This window comes from Salvia hispanica, chromosome 4, assembly GCF_029641045.1.
Source record: "Salvia hispanica isolate PSC_SH4W2 chromosome 4, Shi_PSC_v1, whole genome shotgun sequence".
NCBI lineage: Eukaryota > Viridiplantae > Streptophyta > Magnoliopsida > Lamiales > Lamiaceae > Salvia > Salvia hispanica.
The window spans coordinates 52,007,934-52,024,743 of record NC_142695.1 but is presented as its reverse complement, the minus strand read 5'-3'; the positions used below and the strand labels follow the sequence as shown (position 1 = coordinate 52,024,743).

Sequence of the window (16,810 nt, the reverse complement as noted above, 5' to 3'; positions counted from 1 at the left end):
GACTTTGCAACGGCTTCCATCCACGACAAATCATGCTTTCGGAGTTTCCGTTCAATACGATTTTTTCCTTTAGGAAGGTCAAGCGTCATATGCACATCAACTTCGTCGATGTGCCTGCATTCTGTCCCTGGCCCTCCTATAGGTAACCCACAAGCAATGGGATTGAAGTAAGATTCAACCCAGAATCCCAGTTTTGGAGGTATGAAATTTAACTTAAAATTCAGAAGTGCCCCAAACCCCAGGTCAATTATATCCCTTTTTTGCTTTCCATTTAGATACTCCATGGTATTTCCAAATATTTCTGGCTTTAGTCTGAATAGCAGGGCATTCACACCCTTGTTTAATCTTATCAAAACTACAAAATATATATATATATATATATTTCAATACTACATTATCATAAATGATGGACTGCAATATAGAACAACAAATACTGCAAGATGATGATGCATTATTCTAAATGATGTACTGCAATGTATAACAAGCAATACAGCAATATATAAGATTAAATAAAGCAATTTAGCATGCAAAACAGCAAGATGATGCATTATCCTAAATGGTGCACTGTAATCTATATCAAACAAGACTGCATTATTTTAAATGTTGCACTGCAATGTATAAGAAGTAACACAACAATATGACATAAATTATCTTATTTGTTGGTCCCTCATTTTAACTAGTAGAATGATAAGTATCTAATCATGTCATGATTTAGGTATGAATTATCAATAATTGCTATAACTAATATCACTTGAAACAGAATTCAAAATTCGCAAAAGTTCATTTAATCAGTAATGCTTAGATTTTGAACACTGTTATCTATTTTGTTACTTGCACTAACTCATATATAGACTAATTTTGTCAGACAAAGATCTGTCATATAATCCAAATCAATAGTGTAAATATGCAAAACTGCAAGATCATGATGCATTATTCTAAATGGACCACTTCAATATATAACAAATAAGACTGCATTGTTATAAATGACCCACTGCAATATATAACAAGTAATACTGCAAGATTTTTCACAATACCTTCACCTCCCGGTCCTCCTATTTCTTCATTCGTGTTTATTCTTGTGCTTGTTTCAGCTTCCACTTCTTCCTCATTCATATTTTCATGATTACTTCTAGTTTCAGCTTCACTTGTATCCCCTCTAGATTCTTCCTCTTCTACCTGTGATCTTGTTCTTTTTCTTGCCATTTAAATTTGTCTTTACACTGCATTAAACCAATAACATCCAAATCATCCACAAAATGAATCATGCAGTAACATATCCCCTTTTATACATTAATACAAGCAAATCTCACTAACTAAGCAAATCACCAAATCAGCAATTCACTTCGAGTACAACAATACTTAATCCAATAGACAAAAAATCGCAATAGTTTGTCACAACGTGTCAAAAAACCTTCATACATTGAGCAAATAGCTATAGAATTTTGAAAATCACCAAAAACAGACTAAAACCTCAGATCGAAACATTAAACAAGACATCAATTGAATGAATAATACACATACATAAATCTGCATTCACAACAAAGTAACATCCTGGAAACCTATTTCGTTCAACCCTAAACGGAATCTAATTAACATACCTTGTGAACTGTTTTCACCGATTACTTGTTGTAGGCGTTCGGAATTCCAGAAATCAGCCCTAAATCACGCGATTCACGGTGTAGTTGTGGCTGGAAATTGAAGTTACACGGTGTAGAGGCGGAGGCGGCGGGATTTATAGGTGGGGGCGACGGGATTTAGAGTTGGAGGCGGCGGGATCTAGAGGTGGAGGATCGGCGAGATTTTGGAGAATCGAAGATTTTGGAGAGTCAGGGAGAGAGAGACAAGAGTCGGGGAGAGAGAGAGGCGAATTTGGAGAATGACGGTATTTTTGGGGGTAACCCTAATTTGAATCGGTTTGAAATGACTAAGATGCCCCCGACAGCAATTCGGTATACACTAGACAGCAATCTCAATTCTGTTCATGAAATTAAATCTTGAGCGTTGGATTTCCGGATCTAAGGGTGGATATTGGTGGTATGATGTTATTTTAACGAAGTCCAGGAAAAGAGGAGGTATAAGCTGGACGAAGTCCAGGGAAAATGAGAGAAAATTTAGGAAAGGAGGATAGAAAGATAAATTCTCATAACCCAAAGCATCAGTAGCAAGAACTAACTATGAGCGATCGGTCCTAACATCCCTGGTGAGGAATGAGTGATCGAGCGAATCTAACAATTAGCAAGCTAGGCCATCTGGAAAAGCTGACAAACCGACTAGGTAGATAAAGGGAAGGGGAGGAATTGGAGTGTGTAGACTATTTGATCGACCTTAAGCTTGTGGGGATGACTGCTTAAAAATTTGAACTAGTTCATGCCTATGTGTTTTATTTTCCTTAAGTGTTATTGTCTTTTCTTTTCTTTCGCATGTTAGTGTCTAGGTCTAGGAGTTCTCTTTGGTCAGGGAATAACCATGCATTGAAATTTGCCTTATTTCTCTTTTCTTGTCTTTATACTTGAGGACAAGTATGTTTTAAGTGTGAGTAGTTTGATAAGGCTAATTCCATGCATTGTTTATGGGGTAAAATTCTGTGATTTCATGGGTCTAACAAGGTTTTATAAGCCAGGTGTGTAGAGAAACCGCTAGCCCCAGGAAGAAAATAAAGATGACCGGGGAGATGAAGCTAGCGGGAAAATTAAGCAGAAAAGAAGGAAGAGACAATAGACTGAGGAGCATCACGTCAGAGGGCAAAATGGAGATTGCAAGAATAGTCTAGAAGCTATGTCCGCTATAAATAAGGGCATGCGCTTGACATGAGGATCATCACTTTTTCAGCTCTTATCTTAGTTTTCACTTCTCTACACACACTCACGGCGAAATTGGTGCGGGGGTTCACATTTCAGTTCGATAGTGTTCCAACACCGTCTCCACGGAGGCGAAGAAACAATCATCTTTTGCTTTTCTGTTTACTTCTCGTACTCATCGAGCCCTCGCTGTTCGAGGCTAGGTTCTGTTTTGTTATTATCGTTGGATACTTCGTACTTTGCAATGGATATCACTACTTTTGTTTCGTTTATCTTATCGTGGTGTTTTTGGTTTGATTTGCTGATTATTGTTGGTTGATCTGAGTTTGGAGTTGGTTTGTAAGAAATTTGTTGTTGATCGGTTGAATCTACGTAGACTTGTGAGGATCGGAGATGGAAATGATGTTTGGTTGTTGTGGATGGCTTGGATCCAGAGTGGATTAAGCGTCCCGTGGATGGATCTGCTTGTTTTCGCTTGATTTAGTTGTTTAAGTTCTGCATTCTTGCTTTGCTTCGTCTAGTAGTAGTAGATCTGTTTTAATTTTGTCTGTTCTTCATTTCTATCGGTTTTATTTCGTTCGCTTTGCTTCGATCTTCGTTTGCTCTGTTTTTAACTGGTTGTTTCGTGATAAATATTGGAGAAAATGATGTCGCTGTTAGTTAGTTCTTTAGTTAGTTATTTTGCAGCTTTTCAACCGTACTCTGCCTTTTCAGAAAATGGTCCCCACGTTTAGCTTTTCCCAAGTCTAAGTTAGTTTAGGAAGCTGTTCGCTCGGTCTAGTAATTGTCTCGCTCTATTTCGGTTAATATGCATGCTTTTATGTCTCTACCTAGATCTAGCTGTTAGAGTAGAATATTTCATTTACCAAGTCTAGGAATTAAAGCTCAACCCAAAAATTGCGTGGCAGCAGCCAAAAATAGTTCTCAAGTCTTTGAACATGTTTACTTGCGCATTCATCTCTGTGGATTCGATCCCTACTTCCCTGTACTAGTATTTTCTTAGCTAAAGCGGTTGAGGGTTTTTGAGGGGGGAGTTAAGGTAGTGATCGTGTGCCCAACGACAGGTAGCTCAAGGTTCTCTGAGTTCCTGGACCCGGTGTCTAGCGGATTTCCTGAACCGAGGGTTTTCTTTATTAATTTTTGAACACTCTTTCGCTGACCATTAAACTCTAAACACATAGCACCCACTCTTCAAGGACTAGTCTTCCACGTGTGTAATTTTTATTTTCTAGGATTTTAATTATGTATTTTTATTTTTTAGTATTTTAATTATGTAGTTTTTATTTTTTAGGATTTTAATGTAATTATTATTTTTTAATGTATTTTTTAAAATTGAATAATAGAATGGTGGGACCCTTGAGCTTGTCCTTAGCAAAGAGCACGGATGTGGGTGTTGTGCTCTTAGCTAAGGACAAGGAGTAAAAGTGGGTCTGGGCCCACTTCCGTGCTCTTAGCTAAGAGCACGGATGGGGATGCTCTAAGTGCTCGGAATATTACGAGCACCTGCGTATGTGCTTGGCATTTTTCGAGCACAATCGGGTGCTCGGATGTTCGAGCACTCTAAGGTGCTCGTATAAAAACTCCGACGAAGCGAAAACCGAGCACTCTCGGTGCTAGGAAAGTGCTCGGTATATCTAGATTTTCCGAGCATTTTGCCTTATATTTCCGAGCACTTGGTGCTCGGGAATGCCTGTTTTTCTTGTAGTGAATCCATTTTATTCCATTCGATTACAATTTACGATTTGTTTTGCTTCTTCAGCATTTTTTACGTAGCTACATCATGTTACTTCATTTCTTCACACTTTAAGTGACATATTTTGATAAGGGAAGAACCTTTATCAAGTGAAGAAGCTAAAGAAAGTCGCAGAGAAACTTTGCTCTGTCGACAATCGATAGGATTCTAAACGGAAAACTAAATAAAGATAAACGATAGATAATTATGACTTCATTGATTGAATAATGAGAATAACAATAGCCATATTTATAATAGGGATACTAACTTAATGAGCAAGACAAAAGATATGAAAAAGATATGCAATCCCTAAATATCTAACTAAATAATGCAACTAAATAATAATGCAATATGTGGAATAATAAACGTATCATATTTTCATTTTATACTTGTCCCACGTTAATTGACACATGATCTAAATCGAAAATAATATAATTTTCTATTTTATTATCTTTTCATGTCAATTAGAGAAAAAAGTCAAATCCCTTCAAAGTTTCCTTTGAATGGTTTGAGAGAAGGTATTGTCAACATAAATAGAATACTAAAATAATTATCTCAAATCGGTATAAGGAGAGAATTGAGACCACATTGATACTTTCCTTAACACCATTGGTTTTATTAATCCTATAGATTCCTATCATCACGGAAACACCTCAATTATAGATCTCACTCCTAAAGCAGGAGTTATTTTATAATTTTTGAAGCCAGCTGCAGCAAAGAGCTTTCCCAGTTCCTTCTCCGATCTTTCTTTTCCTGGACACATAGCCATCATAAGCAAATCCATGAACAGATGAGCTTGCTTCTCCTCATCCACAACCATGTCCACAATAATCACCTTTTTACCATTGAATTTACTCTCAGCTATTGCTTCTTTGCATTTTCTCAGTATTTTTACGCAATCTTCGTAGCCCCAGTCGTGCAATATCCACTGTGTCAATGATAGAGTTGCATTCTCATTAATGGAATTTGAACAGAACTTATCCCAAAAGACTAGTCTATTTTTTAAGGTCGAAAAGTTGATACCTTGAGGAAAACTGCATCCGCGGGAGGAATGAACTCAAACATGTCTCCACCAACAAACCTCACATTCTCAGATCCTTCCAAGCCAGAAACAACATGTGGCTGGTCAAGCACGACACATTTTAGCCCGGGAAACGCACCAGCCACGGCCTTGGCCACCTCCCCTGTGCCTCCTGCGACATCCACCATCGTCTTCAAACCCTCAAAAACATGCTTGCATTCTCTAACAAGTATGCTTCCCACAAAACGTGCATCAGAAGCCATGGCCTCATTAAACCCTTGATTCAATTTCTCATCTTCGACTGCAAACGTCCAAAGATCCATCCCGTTTTTGGTGAAAAATGGAGAGGGACATTCGTCTCGAAACCATTCACTCATATGATGGAACGGGACAATGTGGAGCGGGTCGGTGTGGATAAGTGCAAAAGGCACAAGGCTCAGTGGTTCATCTCTTATCAAGAGACGTGAAGCCCTAGTGAGAGAATAAGTTTCTTCTCTCTCCTCTTGCTCGGAGATGATGACCTTGTCGAAGAAGTTGGAGTGGACTAGAATTCGCATGAGGCGATAGAGGCCATTAGTTTTTGCGGTGTTGATGCAGAGGGCTTCGGCTAGTTGAGAAATTGTGATAGGTTTGCCATGTTTGTGGATGGCGTCGGGTATCTGTAGCTCAACTGCAGCTCTTAGAGCCATGGAGTTTATGTAGCTCAAAATGTGGTTCCAAACATGAGCTTGAGCATCAAGAAGATCTTGTGAAGAATCAACTGCATCGAGTGATGCCATTCTTGCTTGATTTCATACATTTTTTTTTCATTGGTGTTGTCCCTTTTTATACGCAAGTCCAAGATGATATTTGGTGAGTTTAAAGAGATTCTATATTGCTATAGCCTATAAATATTCATATCTTGTTTTAGTGAGTAAACAATTGTAATACTAGTACTAGCTAACAGTTAAACACTTAGGCTGGTTATTCCAGCTACCGAGCGATCTATCTATCTATATATATTGTTATACAAAACTTACCATATGTGAGTGAGTAAAGAGTTGGGTGGAAATGAATGCCAATCTAACATCTAAGTAGTAATATATATGAAACGACGGCGGTGCGCCGGCGCCGGCGGCTGGAAATTAATGCTGAGCTCATCATCTACTTTTTGTTTAAGTTGACAGCGGCGTGAAGAGGATCGACAAAGAGGAAAGTTACGATTTTTTTGCAATTTTGATCTAAAAATTTTGCTGTTTCATTTCAATCTCATTGTATAAATTTGATCTGTTATATTTTTGCATGAAGTCGAAGCTTAAATTTGTACATTCATCACAATCGAAATTATAAATTGGTGTAATACTTTTGAAGCACATTATATTTTTATAAATTGTTCCGACATATATATTTTCATCCACAAGTATTCATATTCCACAATAACTATCTTATCAATTTTAATAATTCAAATTTTAAGTTCAGTAATCTATAATGAAAATTTTGTCAATATTAGTCAAATCAATTAATTTAAAAGATGATATTTGCCCGTTTACAATTAATGGGCCTAACTTTTAGTAAGTTAATTGGGCCGACTAGTTAGAGACGTAATTCCTTGTTCTTACATCAATTTCAATTAGTAGCATTAAATACAAAAGAAATTAGGACTAAAAAATGCTCACATGATTCGAGACAGGAACAAAATTTCAGTAGAAATATCGTGCGGCAATAAAAATTACTGTACTACTTTAATGTAACTTGACTTCCAATCTGACACGTAGGTTATTTTAAAGAAAATAATTTATCAGTTAATAGACAAATAAAAAAGTTGTTCTCTGCATGCTTTGATTTGGTATGAGATAACACCGCCAACTACCAAAGGATTGAAAATATTTGCTGAACATTCTTTATTCCTTTATTTAAATTCGTTTTTAAGTAATTTGTTTCAACAAATTAAATAATGACTTTCCTTTTCCAAAAAAGAAAGTAATGATGACTTTCATTTTCAAGTCAACCATAAGTCATCTATCAATGGATCAATAGATAAGGTTGAATTAAATAGACATATGGCAACTAGTGGTCCATCTGGTATAATAGAATATATTAAAATAAAAATGTTTTGGAGACATAATGTCTAAGACATAATAGTCCCTATTATGTCAATTTCTATTATTTCTATATACTTTAAATATACATTTTGTACTTAGACGTTCTTACCCTTTATTCATTATGATTATATTTTTGGAAAATAAATTCAATCCATTATTACCATACTAATCTCTAGAGATTTGAATGCTGCATATTAAACATTTTAATTTCTTTCAAGATTTAATATCTTTATACGTTAAGATTATTAAATTCAATTGTTTTCTATATTGGATTTGTTTGTTAAGTATATCTCTTATTATAATTTTATGTTCTTTATTAGTATTTTATATCATTGTTTTTTATGATTAAGGTTCAACATATTTGTTTTATCATTAATTATCTCCTTTTATTAACAAGTCATTTGACAATTAAATTTATGATTTTTAACATTAACAAAATAATTGAACCTCGATCAAAAATAAAATTAGTTACGAGCCATTTTGATAGTTAAATTTATAATCATAAATTTTATATTTAATATTTTTATGAATTGCATATTTTTTATTTTAACTTTTTTACTTTCAATTTAAATTTATAATTATAAATTTTATATTTATTATTTAGTCAAAATATCACTAATTGGGCGTTGATCGTCAGTTTTTTTACGGAACCGTAAAAAAGGACCAATCCGACGACAATTTCGTTTGTTTAGGACATGATTTTCAAAAAGTGATTATTTTTTACTAAATTCATATTTCGGTCATATGTTTATGACCACTTTTTACCTTTACTCTAAAAGCAATATATAATAGATTTCTTTTTAAGTAACAATTTGGATTGCAAAAAATTAATAATTTTTATTTAAATTCGTTACTTGCATAATTCAATTTCTTTAAGTTCTTATTGTTTCGAATGTTATAGTTGAACCTTGATAACAAAATCATACTTTATGTTTCTAACTAATCTATTTAATACCTATATTATTTTCTTCTTTTTTTCTTATATAAAATATTAGAGTTTTAAGCTCCATTCAGTATATCATTAAATAAATTAAAAATGAATAACAATAACAACAACAACAACAACAATAATAATAATAGTAATAATAATAATTGATTTTATAGTTTTTATTTTAAGAATTTTGTAATTTTTATTATACTACTTCTTTCCTTTCCAAAATATTAATTTATTTAAATTTTTTATTTTTAGAACATTGCAATCGAAATTCGATCAAATAAATAATTACAAGGTATTTTCTCTTTTGCTTTATAAATAATTGAGTTATTAGCTCAATTCACTATATCATGAAATAAAATTAAGAAAATATGTATAATATATTAATACTAATTGGGTGTAGGTTTTTTTATATCATACTTACTATTCAATTTTGAAATTTTAATTTATTCAAATTTTAAATTTTTGGAAAATTATTGTCGAACCTTAGTCAAAATAAATATAATACTAATTAAATTTATTGTTTTAATTTTAAGTATTTTATAATATTAGTACTCTAGTTTGATTTTTGAGTATTTATTCTTATGTTATTTCTATGTAAAATATATAATATACTCTATTGAATCAATTTCACCGTTAGCTTTATCAGTCTTTATTATAGAAATTAGATCACCCCCTAATGATCATGCATTCATGCTAATTGATTAATGATCATGCATTCATGCTAATTGATTTTATCCAAAAATAGCGTTCGGTTATATTTGTCCACATATAAAATATAATTATGGCATAGAGACATAAGGGTATTATGTCATGGAGACATTATGTCTCTAAATCACTACTCATATTAAAAATGCAAAAACAAAATATAGCTGGCGAAGTTTCTCCTCAGTTTGTCTTTGTTTGTTATCGAAATCTCCCGATGGAATTTTATTTACTTATATATTCAATTTTTGAATGTAATTATATACAAACTCTAAATATTATATAAACTTCAAACTCTAAATATTGTACAAACTCCAAACTATGAGCTGAACCGTAAATGTCAACAGATTATAAAATACTAGCAACAGAAAATATCAACACAGTGTCAACGGTTGATAATGTGTTGATATTGTGTTGACATTGTGTTGATATCAAAATCCTGAAATTTTACACTGTGTTGACATTGTGTTGAAAAGTTTGAAGTTTGTAGAATATATGAGTTTGCATTTTATCACTGCCCTTTAATTTTTTATGCATACTATATGATAAACTTTTATCAATATATATAATTAAATAAAGCTAAAAGTTAGTCTTAAACAAAAAGCAAGGAAAAGCTAGCGATAGTAACTATAAGTCAATAATCCAAATTAGTGTTTAACTAAGTACAAACTAAGCCACAATACTTATAATTAATACTACTATGTTTTCAATAAAGCAACAAAACAATATTGTAATAAAAATTTTTACTACTTATTTGGTTAAAAGTGTCATGACAAAAAATAAAAAAACTAGAATCAACAATTGGATTATACACATTTGTTAAACAAACAAACAAACAAATGTTGTGTATGATGTCCATCAGTATTACAAACGGCTCATTAGTGTAACGGTGAACATGTCCGTACGAGAGTTCACTGATGGGAGACTATGCTTTCGACGCGTGTTATTCATCACTAATGAGTATTCAAATCCAAAACAAACTATGACAACATAATTGACATGCAACGCAAGAGGGAGGTGTAGGTGCAAATGGGAGAAGTCAAAGATGTCTGCCTAGGTTGGCCGTAGAGAGCGACAGATCGGAGGAACAAACCAATAACATGGGACCGTTGCTGTTCTATTCAATGAGAAAAAAGGGAGGTAGAGCCCATATAATAATACAGTTTGGTACATTTACTCCAATCTCATCAGTTAACTACTCTTTAACATACTCCTATATAACAACAATTAAGGAAGTAAGTGCGTAGCATTATAAGTGGGAGAGAAGAGATTGAAAAAATGAAAACAGTGAGTGCAGATCCAGCAGTGGAGGAAATGCGTGGGATCGCAAAATCCTACTACGACTCAGCAACACCGCAAGTGAAGGAGCAAGCAGAGCGCTTCTTCAACTCGATGGATCTCGACGGGGATGGGGAGATCAATCTGGTGGAGTTCTTGGCATTCATGAGACAACAAGGATACTACAAGCAGATGCAGAACAACTCATTCTTCAAGATGCTCGACACCTCCGGCCGCGGCACACTGGCCTTCATGGACGTCATCACGCTTTATTACATCATCAAAAGCGGCCGCCCTTTCTGCGACTCCTGCCATCGCTTCATTCACGGAACGTTCTTCTCCTGCCTCGAGTGTTTCAACCAACTCGGAGATTCCTTCAGTGTGTGCCCCCCTTGTCATAAGTCTAAGAGCTATGACCACAACCACCACGCACTATTCCTGGACAATTTTACCCTTCTGCAGGCCACCAAACCTCATTTACCAAATACTACTTCTAGTACTACTATTAATCAGGTGTTTTATTTATTTTTGAATGCAGATTTCTAGGATTAGATATTTTTAAATATGACCTCAATTCTAATTTGTGTGGGTGTAGGAGGCTGCTCATACTAAACCAACTCAACTGTTGTCATCAACTGCTGAAACTCAACAACCGTTATTATTGGGAAAAGATGATTCTGTTTCGACTTCCACTTCGGAGAAGAAGCACGTGAATAGTGAGGTATGTAGTCTAACAAAGCACGAGATTATACTACTGCGAATCTAGTCAACGGTCAACCTAAATTTTGTTTTTCTTCTACTTTCTTCAATATGAAATATTTTTCTTTTTGAGTTATTCCATTGAAATTAAAACGTTTCCTGAAATAGAAATATCAGCATCTTATTTTTTTTCTTCTTATTTACTTTATTCTCTTCATCAATTCATAAAACAATACTTCATAAAATTTGGTGTCAAAGAGCAAAAAGTTCATATTCAATGAGATGGAGGGAGTATATTTTTAGATATTGTAAAGAATGACATGATTTATATATTTTAAATTTTTGTAGGCTGCTAATACTGAACCAACTGGAATCTCAGCAACTGCTAAAACTCAACAACCACTATTACTGGGAAAAGGTGATTCTGCTTCGACTTCGACTTCTAAGAATGGCGACACGAAGAGCGAGGTATATATAGATGTAGTAAAATATTTTGAAATGGAGACAACTTGTCTGTCAAAATTATTACAACATTCGTCCCATAGAAATAAGCTATATTTTCTTGTTCGTCATTTCCATATAAATAGTCTACATCAATTTGTAGTAACCTTTTTCTCTTTCTCTTTAATTTACTTTATCATTTATGGTTATAGACCCACCACTACTATATAATTTCAACTAATTTTTCTCATTCTCTTACTTTACCAATTACACGTATCAACTCTAAAAAACCTATTTCTATGAGATGAAGGGAGTATATGAAATTTATTTTTGTTCAGCAGATGAAAAACGTAGATGATAGAAATTAAAAATTAATTAAAGGCTAGTATAGAATATAAAGAATCATAAAAGACTCTATTATATTATGCTCTTGTTAATCAACTTTAATATATATCCAGCTCTTTATATAGAGTTAATTCAGTTCTATTTTAACAAGGAAAAGAAAGTAAATAGTCCATTTTTAACTCAATTATTTGTTATTGATCTAATTGTATCCTTCAAATTTCAATGACACATATTCTCTTCATTCCAACAGAAATCGCTTAGTGTAACCCCGGTCAAAAGTGTAGCTAAGACTTCGACTCCTAGTGCACCAATCAAGAGCAGCCTTGATCAAAATGCAATAGTTCCAGCAACTAAGACGGTTAGCTTATCGTAAGCCAGTCTTTCCTTTGCCCTCAATAATAAATTTACAATTTGTGGGTGTTTGGCAGGTTGCTTCAACTTCAACTTCGAAGAATGATGCCATCACTATGTACATGACGAGTGAGGTATATGTAGTTCAATGAAGCACAAGATCTGGAAATGAAGAAAATTTATCTGTTGAAATTATTAACTTACTCATGTTAAACTCTTTAAAATTCTGTCTCGCATTGACTTTGACTTGGTGAAGATTCAATCTAATTTATACAAGTTCTAACTTATACAAGTGTGCATAACCCTCCTTCCATTATAAAACCTTTTCAATGGGGTGAGTAGCTCAATTCTAATATCTAATATGGTATTAGAGCGGCCCAAGTCAATAATGCATTTTATCTCTTTGTCAGGGACGGACGCAGAAATAAATATTAGTAGGTGCTATATTTTTAAAATATTATTTGAAAATATTTTTAGGCAATTTTTATATGATTAATAAGGACTTTAATATAATTATATGTATAGAATAGGAATAAATTATAAAAAATTTAAAAAAAATGAGTTCATTAAGGGCTGAAGCCCCACCCTCTCTCTATGTGGGTGTCCTTGCTCTTTGTCTCTTGTCTTGCCTACCCATGTGGTGAAAATCCAATGTGTCATTCCGGTACATGCGCAATGACATGTTAAATCTCTTAAAATTTTGTACCATATTGACTTGGTGAAGATCTCATCTAATCTATGCTCATTTCTTTACGAATGGTTTATGTTTCTTAATTTGACAGATCTATAGAGTAGCTCGTGAGCAGACGCGGTCGCCTCCGCCTTCACGGTCGCTGTCGCCTAGTCGTCCTCTAAATCAGTCTGCTAGTGTAAACGTAGCCAGAAGTGAATCTATGACTTCAACGCCCAATACCATTCGTGAGAGTCGCCCAAATCAGCTTGCAATCGTTCCAGCAACTCAACAGGTTAATTACCCTCCTTAATTTTCATTCTATTAGTAGTAGTATAAAGTAATTTTTGTTGTTAGTTTTTAAACTTATACTCCCTCCTTCCCCCAAAATTCGTCACCATTTGATCCGGCACGGGTTTTAAGAAATGTAATAGAAAGTGAGTTGAAAAAGTTAGTGGAATGTGGGTCCTACTTTAATATATTAGTTTTATAATAGAATGTGATAGGAATGAGTTAGTGGAATATGGGATTCACTATCAAAAATAGTAAAAGTGAAAGGTGACAAATTTTTAGGGATAGATGGAAATGAAAATAGATAATAAATTTTCAGGGACGGATGGAATAACTAAAATGAATGTTGGTTGTTGAAACAGGTACCGTGGATGAAGGTAGCGAGTGCCGCATTCAAAGTGTTGGATGCGATGGTCGTCGTTAGCAACGTCATCGGCGTCGTCTCTGCCTGTACAATCATGTGATCAAATCAAAGGCTTGATTATATTGTCATTTTACTATTTTCACGAGTTACAAATAAATTACTACAAAGAATTGGTTAGTATCAAAATAATTGTAACTTTGCGATTCCTAAAGAATTTAAGTATGTAATTAAGAGTATGTTTATGTTATTCATACTGAAATAGCTTTAATTAACTCGGTTGGCTTTCGAAACAAGGAATTTAATTTTCTTATCTTCGTTATTAATTTAAGAATTTTGACTCCTAAGATATGATCAAACATGGTTCAATGAAATGGAAGCGTGTGGAAAATGTATGGAGAGTGTCAACTTTGACTGCAGGCCATTTAAATTATTAACTCTCATTTTATTCTGTGTTGATTATATAAAATAATAGTAGTACTGTCTCTTAGACCTTGTCAACTTTGTTGCAGTCCGATTTTCTAGCAAAATGATATACATCTTTCTATTTTAATACGTTTGGTAGTCAAATGCCTAGGACTTGATCTAGTAAAATTCCATTGTACTAATAACTTATTTTCAAATTTATTGAGCTTATACGTACTTAGGATATAATTGAGAAAAATGTAAAATTAAGATATTATTGAATACGTACTTAGAAGTTGTCTTTTTTATAGCTATCTACAAGTAAGACGAGGACCACACTAAAGTCCTCGGTCTGATTACCTATTATACACGTCTCATTCTATTAATTCAATTACTTCATCCACTAATTACAAGTTAAAATTACAACCCTCTTTCAAACAAAGATACAAGTGTGTGCGAGACAGAGATGGCGGATGGGCTAAGAAGAGTTGCGAGAGCTTACTACGAGAGATCAAGCGAGGAGCAACGAGACGAGGCCAAAGATTTCTTCACACGATTAGATCTCAACGACGACGAAAGGATAAGTCTGGAAGAATTCAAAGCCTGCTTCCCTTCAGGCGAAGAATTCTTCAACAAACTCGATTCCAGTAATACCGGATTCCTAGATTTCTCCGATGTTCTTGTCGTCTTCTACCATCAAAAGAAAGCATTAATCAGTATCTCCCGCTGCGATGGCTGCCACCAGAAAATAATAGGTCCCTACTTTTCTTGTGTTCTTTGTTTGGATCACTTTCCTAGTACTTACGATCTCTGCTGCGACTGCCATCGTGGAGGCAAATTCGAGCACCGCCATCCATTGAGCTTCATGTTGCATGATCAAGCAGCTCTTGTCAGTTTCATTCAGACAAAAACTCAGCCGGCTAAGGTTAGATATATTATATAACTATAATATTTCGCCTTTTCACTTTTTTTCTTTTTGTAAATGGTTTTTGCAATTTCTCATGATGTGATTGGCATGTTTTTTTACATTAGGGTCAGCAAAATAACCAAAACCCCCGTATATTCGATCTGAATCAAATCGTAATTTAAAATTCGGTTTGATTTTTGTTAGTTTTCAATATGATTCGGTTTAAAATTTTGGCTAATTTTGGTTTTTCAGTTCGGTTCATATTTAGAAAAAAAAAATCAAATAGCTTTTTTGTATGTTAATAATAAATTATCTAAAAACAAACTCTATTTGTGTTGATTTGTATTAATTAATGTATAGTATAATATTTAATTATATAAATATTGTAATTGTTTGGATATACTAATTGGTTTATTAGTGTTAATTATAAAAAAGTAATGTCTGGATTTTTAGTTTATTTGGATATATTGTGCAATTTTGGTTTTTCGGGGTTGGTTTTTGTAGTTTGTATTTCGGTTTTTCGGATTTTTTAGATATATTTATGAAATTTTGATTTTTCGGATCAGTTTTTTAGTTCAGATTCCTTCTTTTGGGGTTCAGTTTTTTCAGATAATTTGGTTCAATTCGAATTTCATTTTCAAAAAAATTGAATTGTTCGGTTCAGTTCAGTTTGACCAAAAGAAAATGGACTGAAAAACTCAAGTTTTTGCTAAGCAAATTATTTGTAACTCATATACCAAAACAGAGTGTGATGGAGGAACTGCGCGCAATAGCAGTAGCACATTTCAAAGCAAGCTCGGAGAAAACCCAGTCGAAGGCAAAACAGTTCTTCACGGCAATGGACAGCGACGGAGATGGGAAAGTCGAGATGTCGGAGTTTTCATCGTTCATGTCCAAGAAAGGCTACAAGCTAACAGGCAATCCGGATTTCTTTAAGAAACTGGACATGGACGGCAATGGAAGCCTGGATTTCTGGGAGGTGATGACCCTCAATTACATCATCCAAAGCGGCCGTCCCTTCTGCGACTGCTGCGGCGACTTCATCCCCGCAACTTTCTTCTCGTGCGTCCACTGCTTCAAGGCTGGAAAAAAGACCTTCGATTTATGCTTACGTTGCTATCAGTCCAACGCCTTCCAACACGATGCCCACCCCGGCGGTCCCAAGTTCTTGGACAACTACACCTTGCTCCATAGTCAACACACTTCCTGTGATGGGCTGGTATGTATACAAGAGAACTGAAATCACTGTATACGTATAATGTCTACTGGCATATAATTAATTAATTTTAAAAAGAAAATCCATAAAATTTTATCTAGACTTCAAATTTGGTCCAACCTGATATGTTGCTAACTAGTATGAGTGTGTTTTTCAGGCACGAATGGATGTCGCGTTAAATACGTTAGATTTGGCGGTCAACATTTTCACCAACTTGTGACAAATCCTAGTCTAGAAATTTTTAGGCATGTGTATTCATGCATAATATTGTATGTACGTAATGTGGTGTATTTGATTTTCTACACGTACTATTACCTAGTGTTATGTATATCAGTATATGTGTCATGTGGTTTACAATTACACATACTAATGCAATGCAATTTATTTGAAATAAATTTGCAGTTGTAAATGTTTGATAGTAGTTTTTATAGTGATTTGTCTTCCATAAAGTTTGAATAATGATTAACAACTTTTTACTTTGAACAGACTAATAGATACATGTGGTTTTACTATCTTTTTACTTCACTTATATTAGGGCATCCGCAATAGGGCAGACGATGAGTTACCCATCGTCC

At 34.2% G+C, this 16,810-nt stretch overlaps 3 protein-coding genes across 4 annotated transcripts; 2 read left to right on the top strand and 1 right to left on the bottom strand.

Moving 5' to 3' along the window:
- Positions 1-5,170: 5,170 nt before the first annotated feature.
- On the bottom strand, positions 5,171-12,276 carry LOC125191827 (8-hydroxyquercetin 8-O-methyltransferase-like). Of its 2 annotated transcripts, XM_089069915.1 has the most exons (4): positions 12,264-12,276; positions 10,433-10,447; positions 5,554-6,335; positions 5,171-5,458 (listed from the first exon to the last, which is right to left on the bottom strand). In XM_089069915.1, the coding sequence occupies exons 1-4, from the start codon at positions 12,274-12,276 to the stop codon at positions 5,171-5,173; spliced, it is 1,098 nt and encodes a 365-aa protein (XP_088926041.1). The 2 variants fall into 2 exon arrangements, with proteins under 2 accessions (XP_088926041.1, XP_047945203.1); XM_048089246.2 differs by lacking the exons at positions 10,433-10,447; positions 12,264-12,276 and having other exon boundaries at positions 5,554-6,336.
- On the top strand, positions 10,481-13,982 carry LOC125196598 (uncharacterized). Its single transcript, XM_048095184.2, has 7 exons — positions 10,481-11,062; positions 11,145-11,270; positions 11,597-11,716; positions 12,285-12,392; positions 12,463-12,519; positions 13,168-13,350; positions 13,709-13,982. The coding sequence occupies exons 1-7, from the start codon at positions 10,550-10,552 to the stop codon at positions 13,808-13,810; spliced, it is 1,209 nt and encodes a 402-aa protein (XP_047951141.1). The 5' UTR covers positions 10,481-10,549; the 3' UTR covers positions 13,811-13,982.
- A 537-nt stretch (positions 13,983-14,519) lies between these two features.
- LOC125196978 (uncharacterized) lies at positions 14,520-16,644 on the top strand. The gene is made up of 3 exons (XM_048095657.2): positions 14,520-15,037; positions 15,765-16,238; positions 16,393-16,644. Exons 1-3 carry the CDS (start codon positions 14,579-14,581, stop codon positions 16,453-16,455), a joined length of 996 nt encoding a protein of 331 aa, XP_047951614.1. The 5' UTR covers positions 14,520-14,578; the 3' UTR covers positions 16,456-16,644.
- Positions 16,645-16,810: the final 166 nt, after the last annotated feature.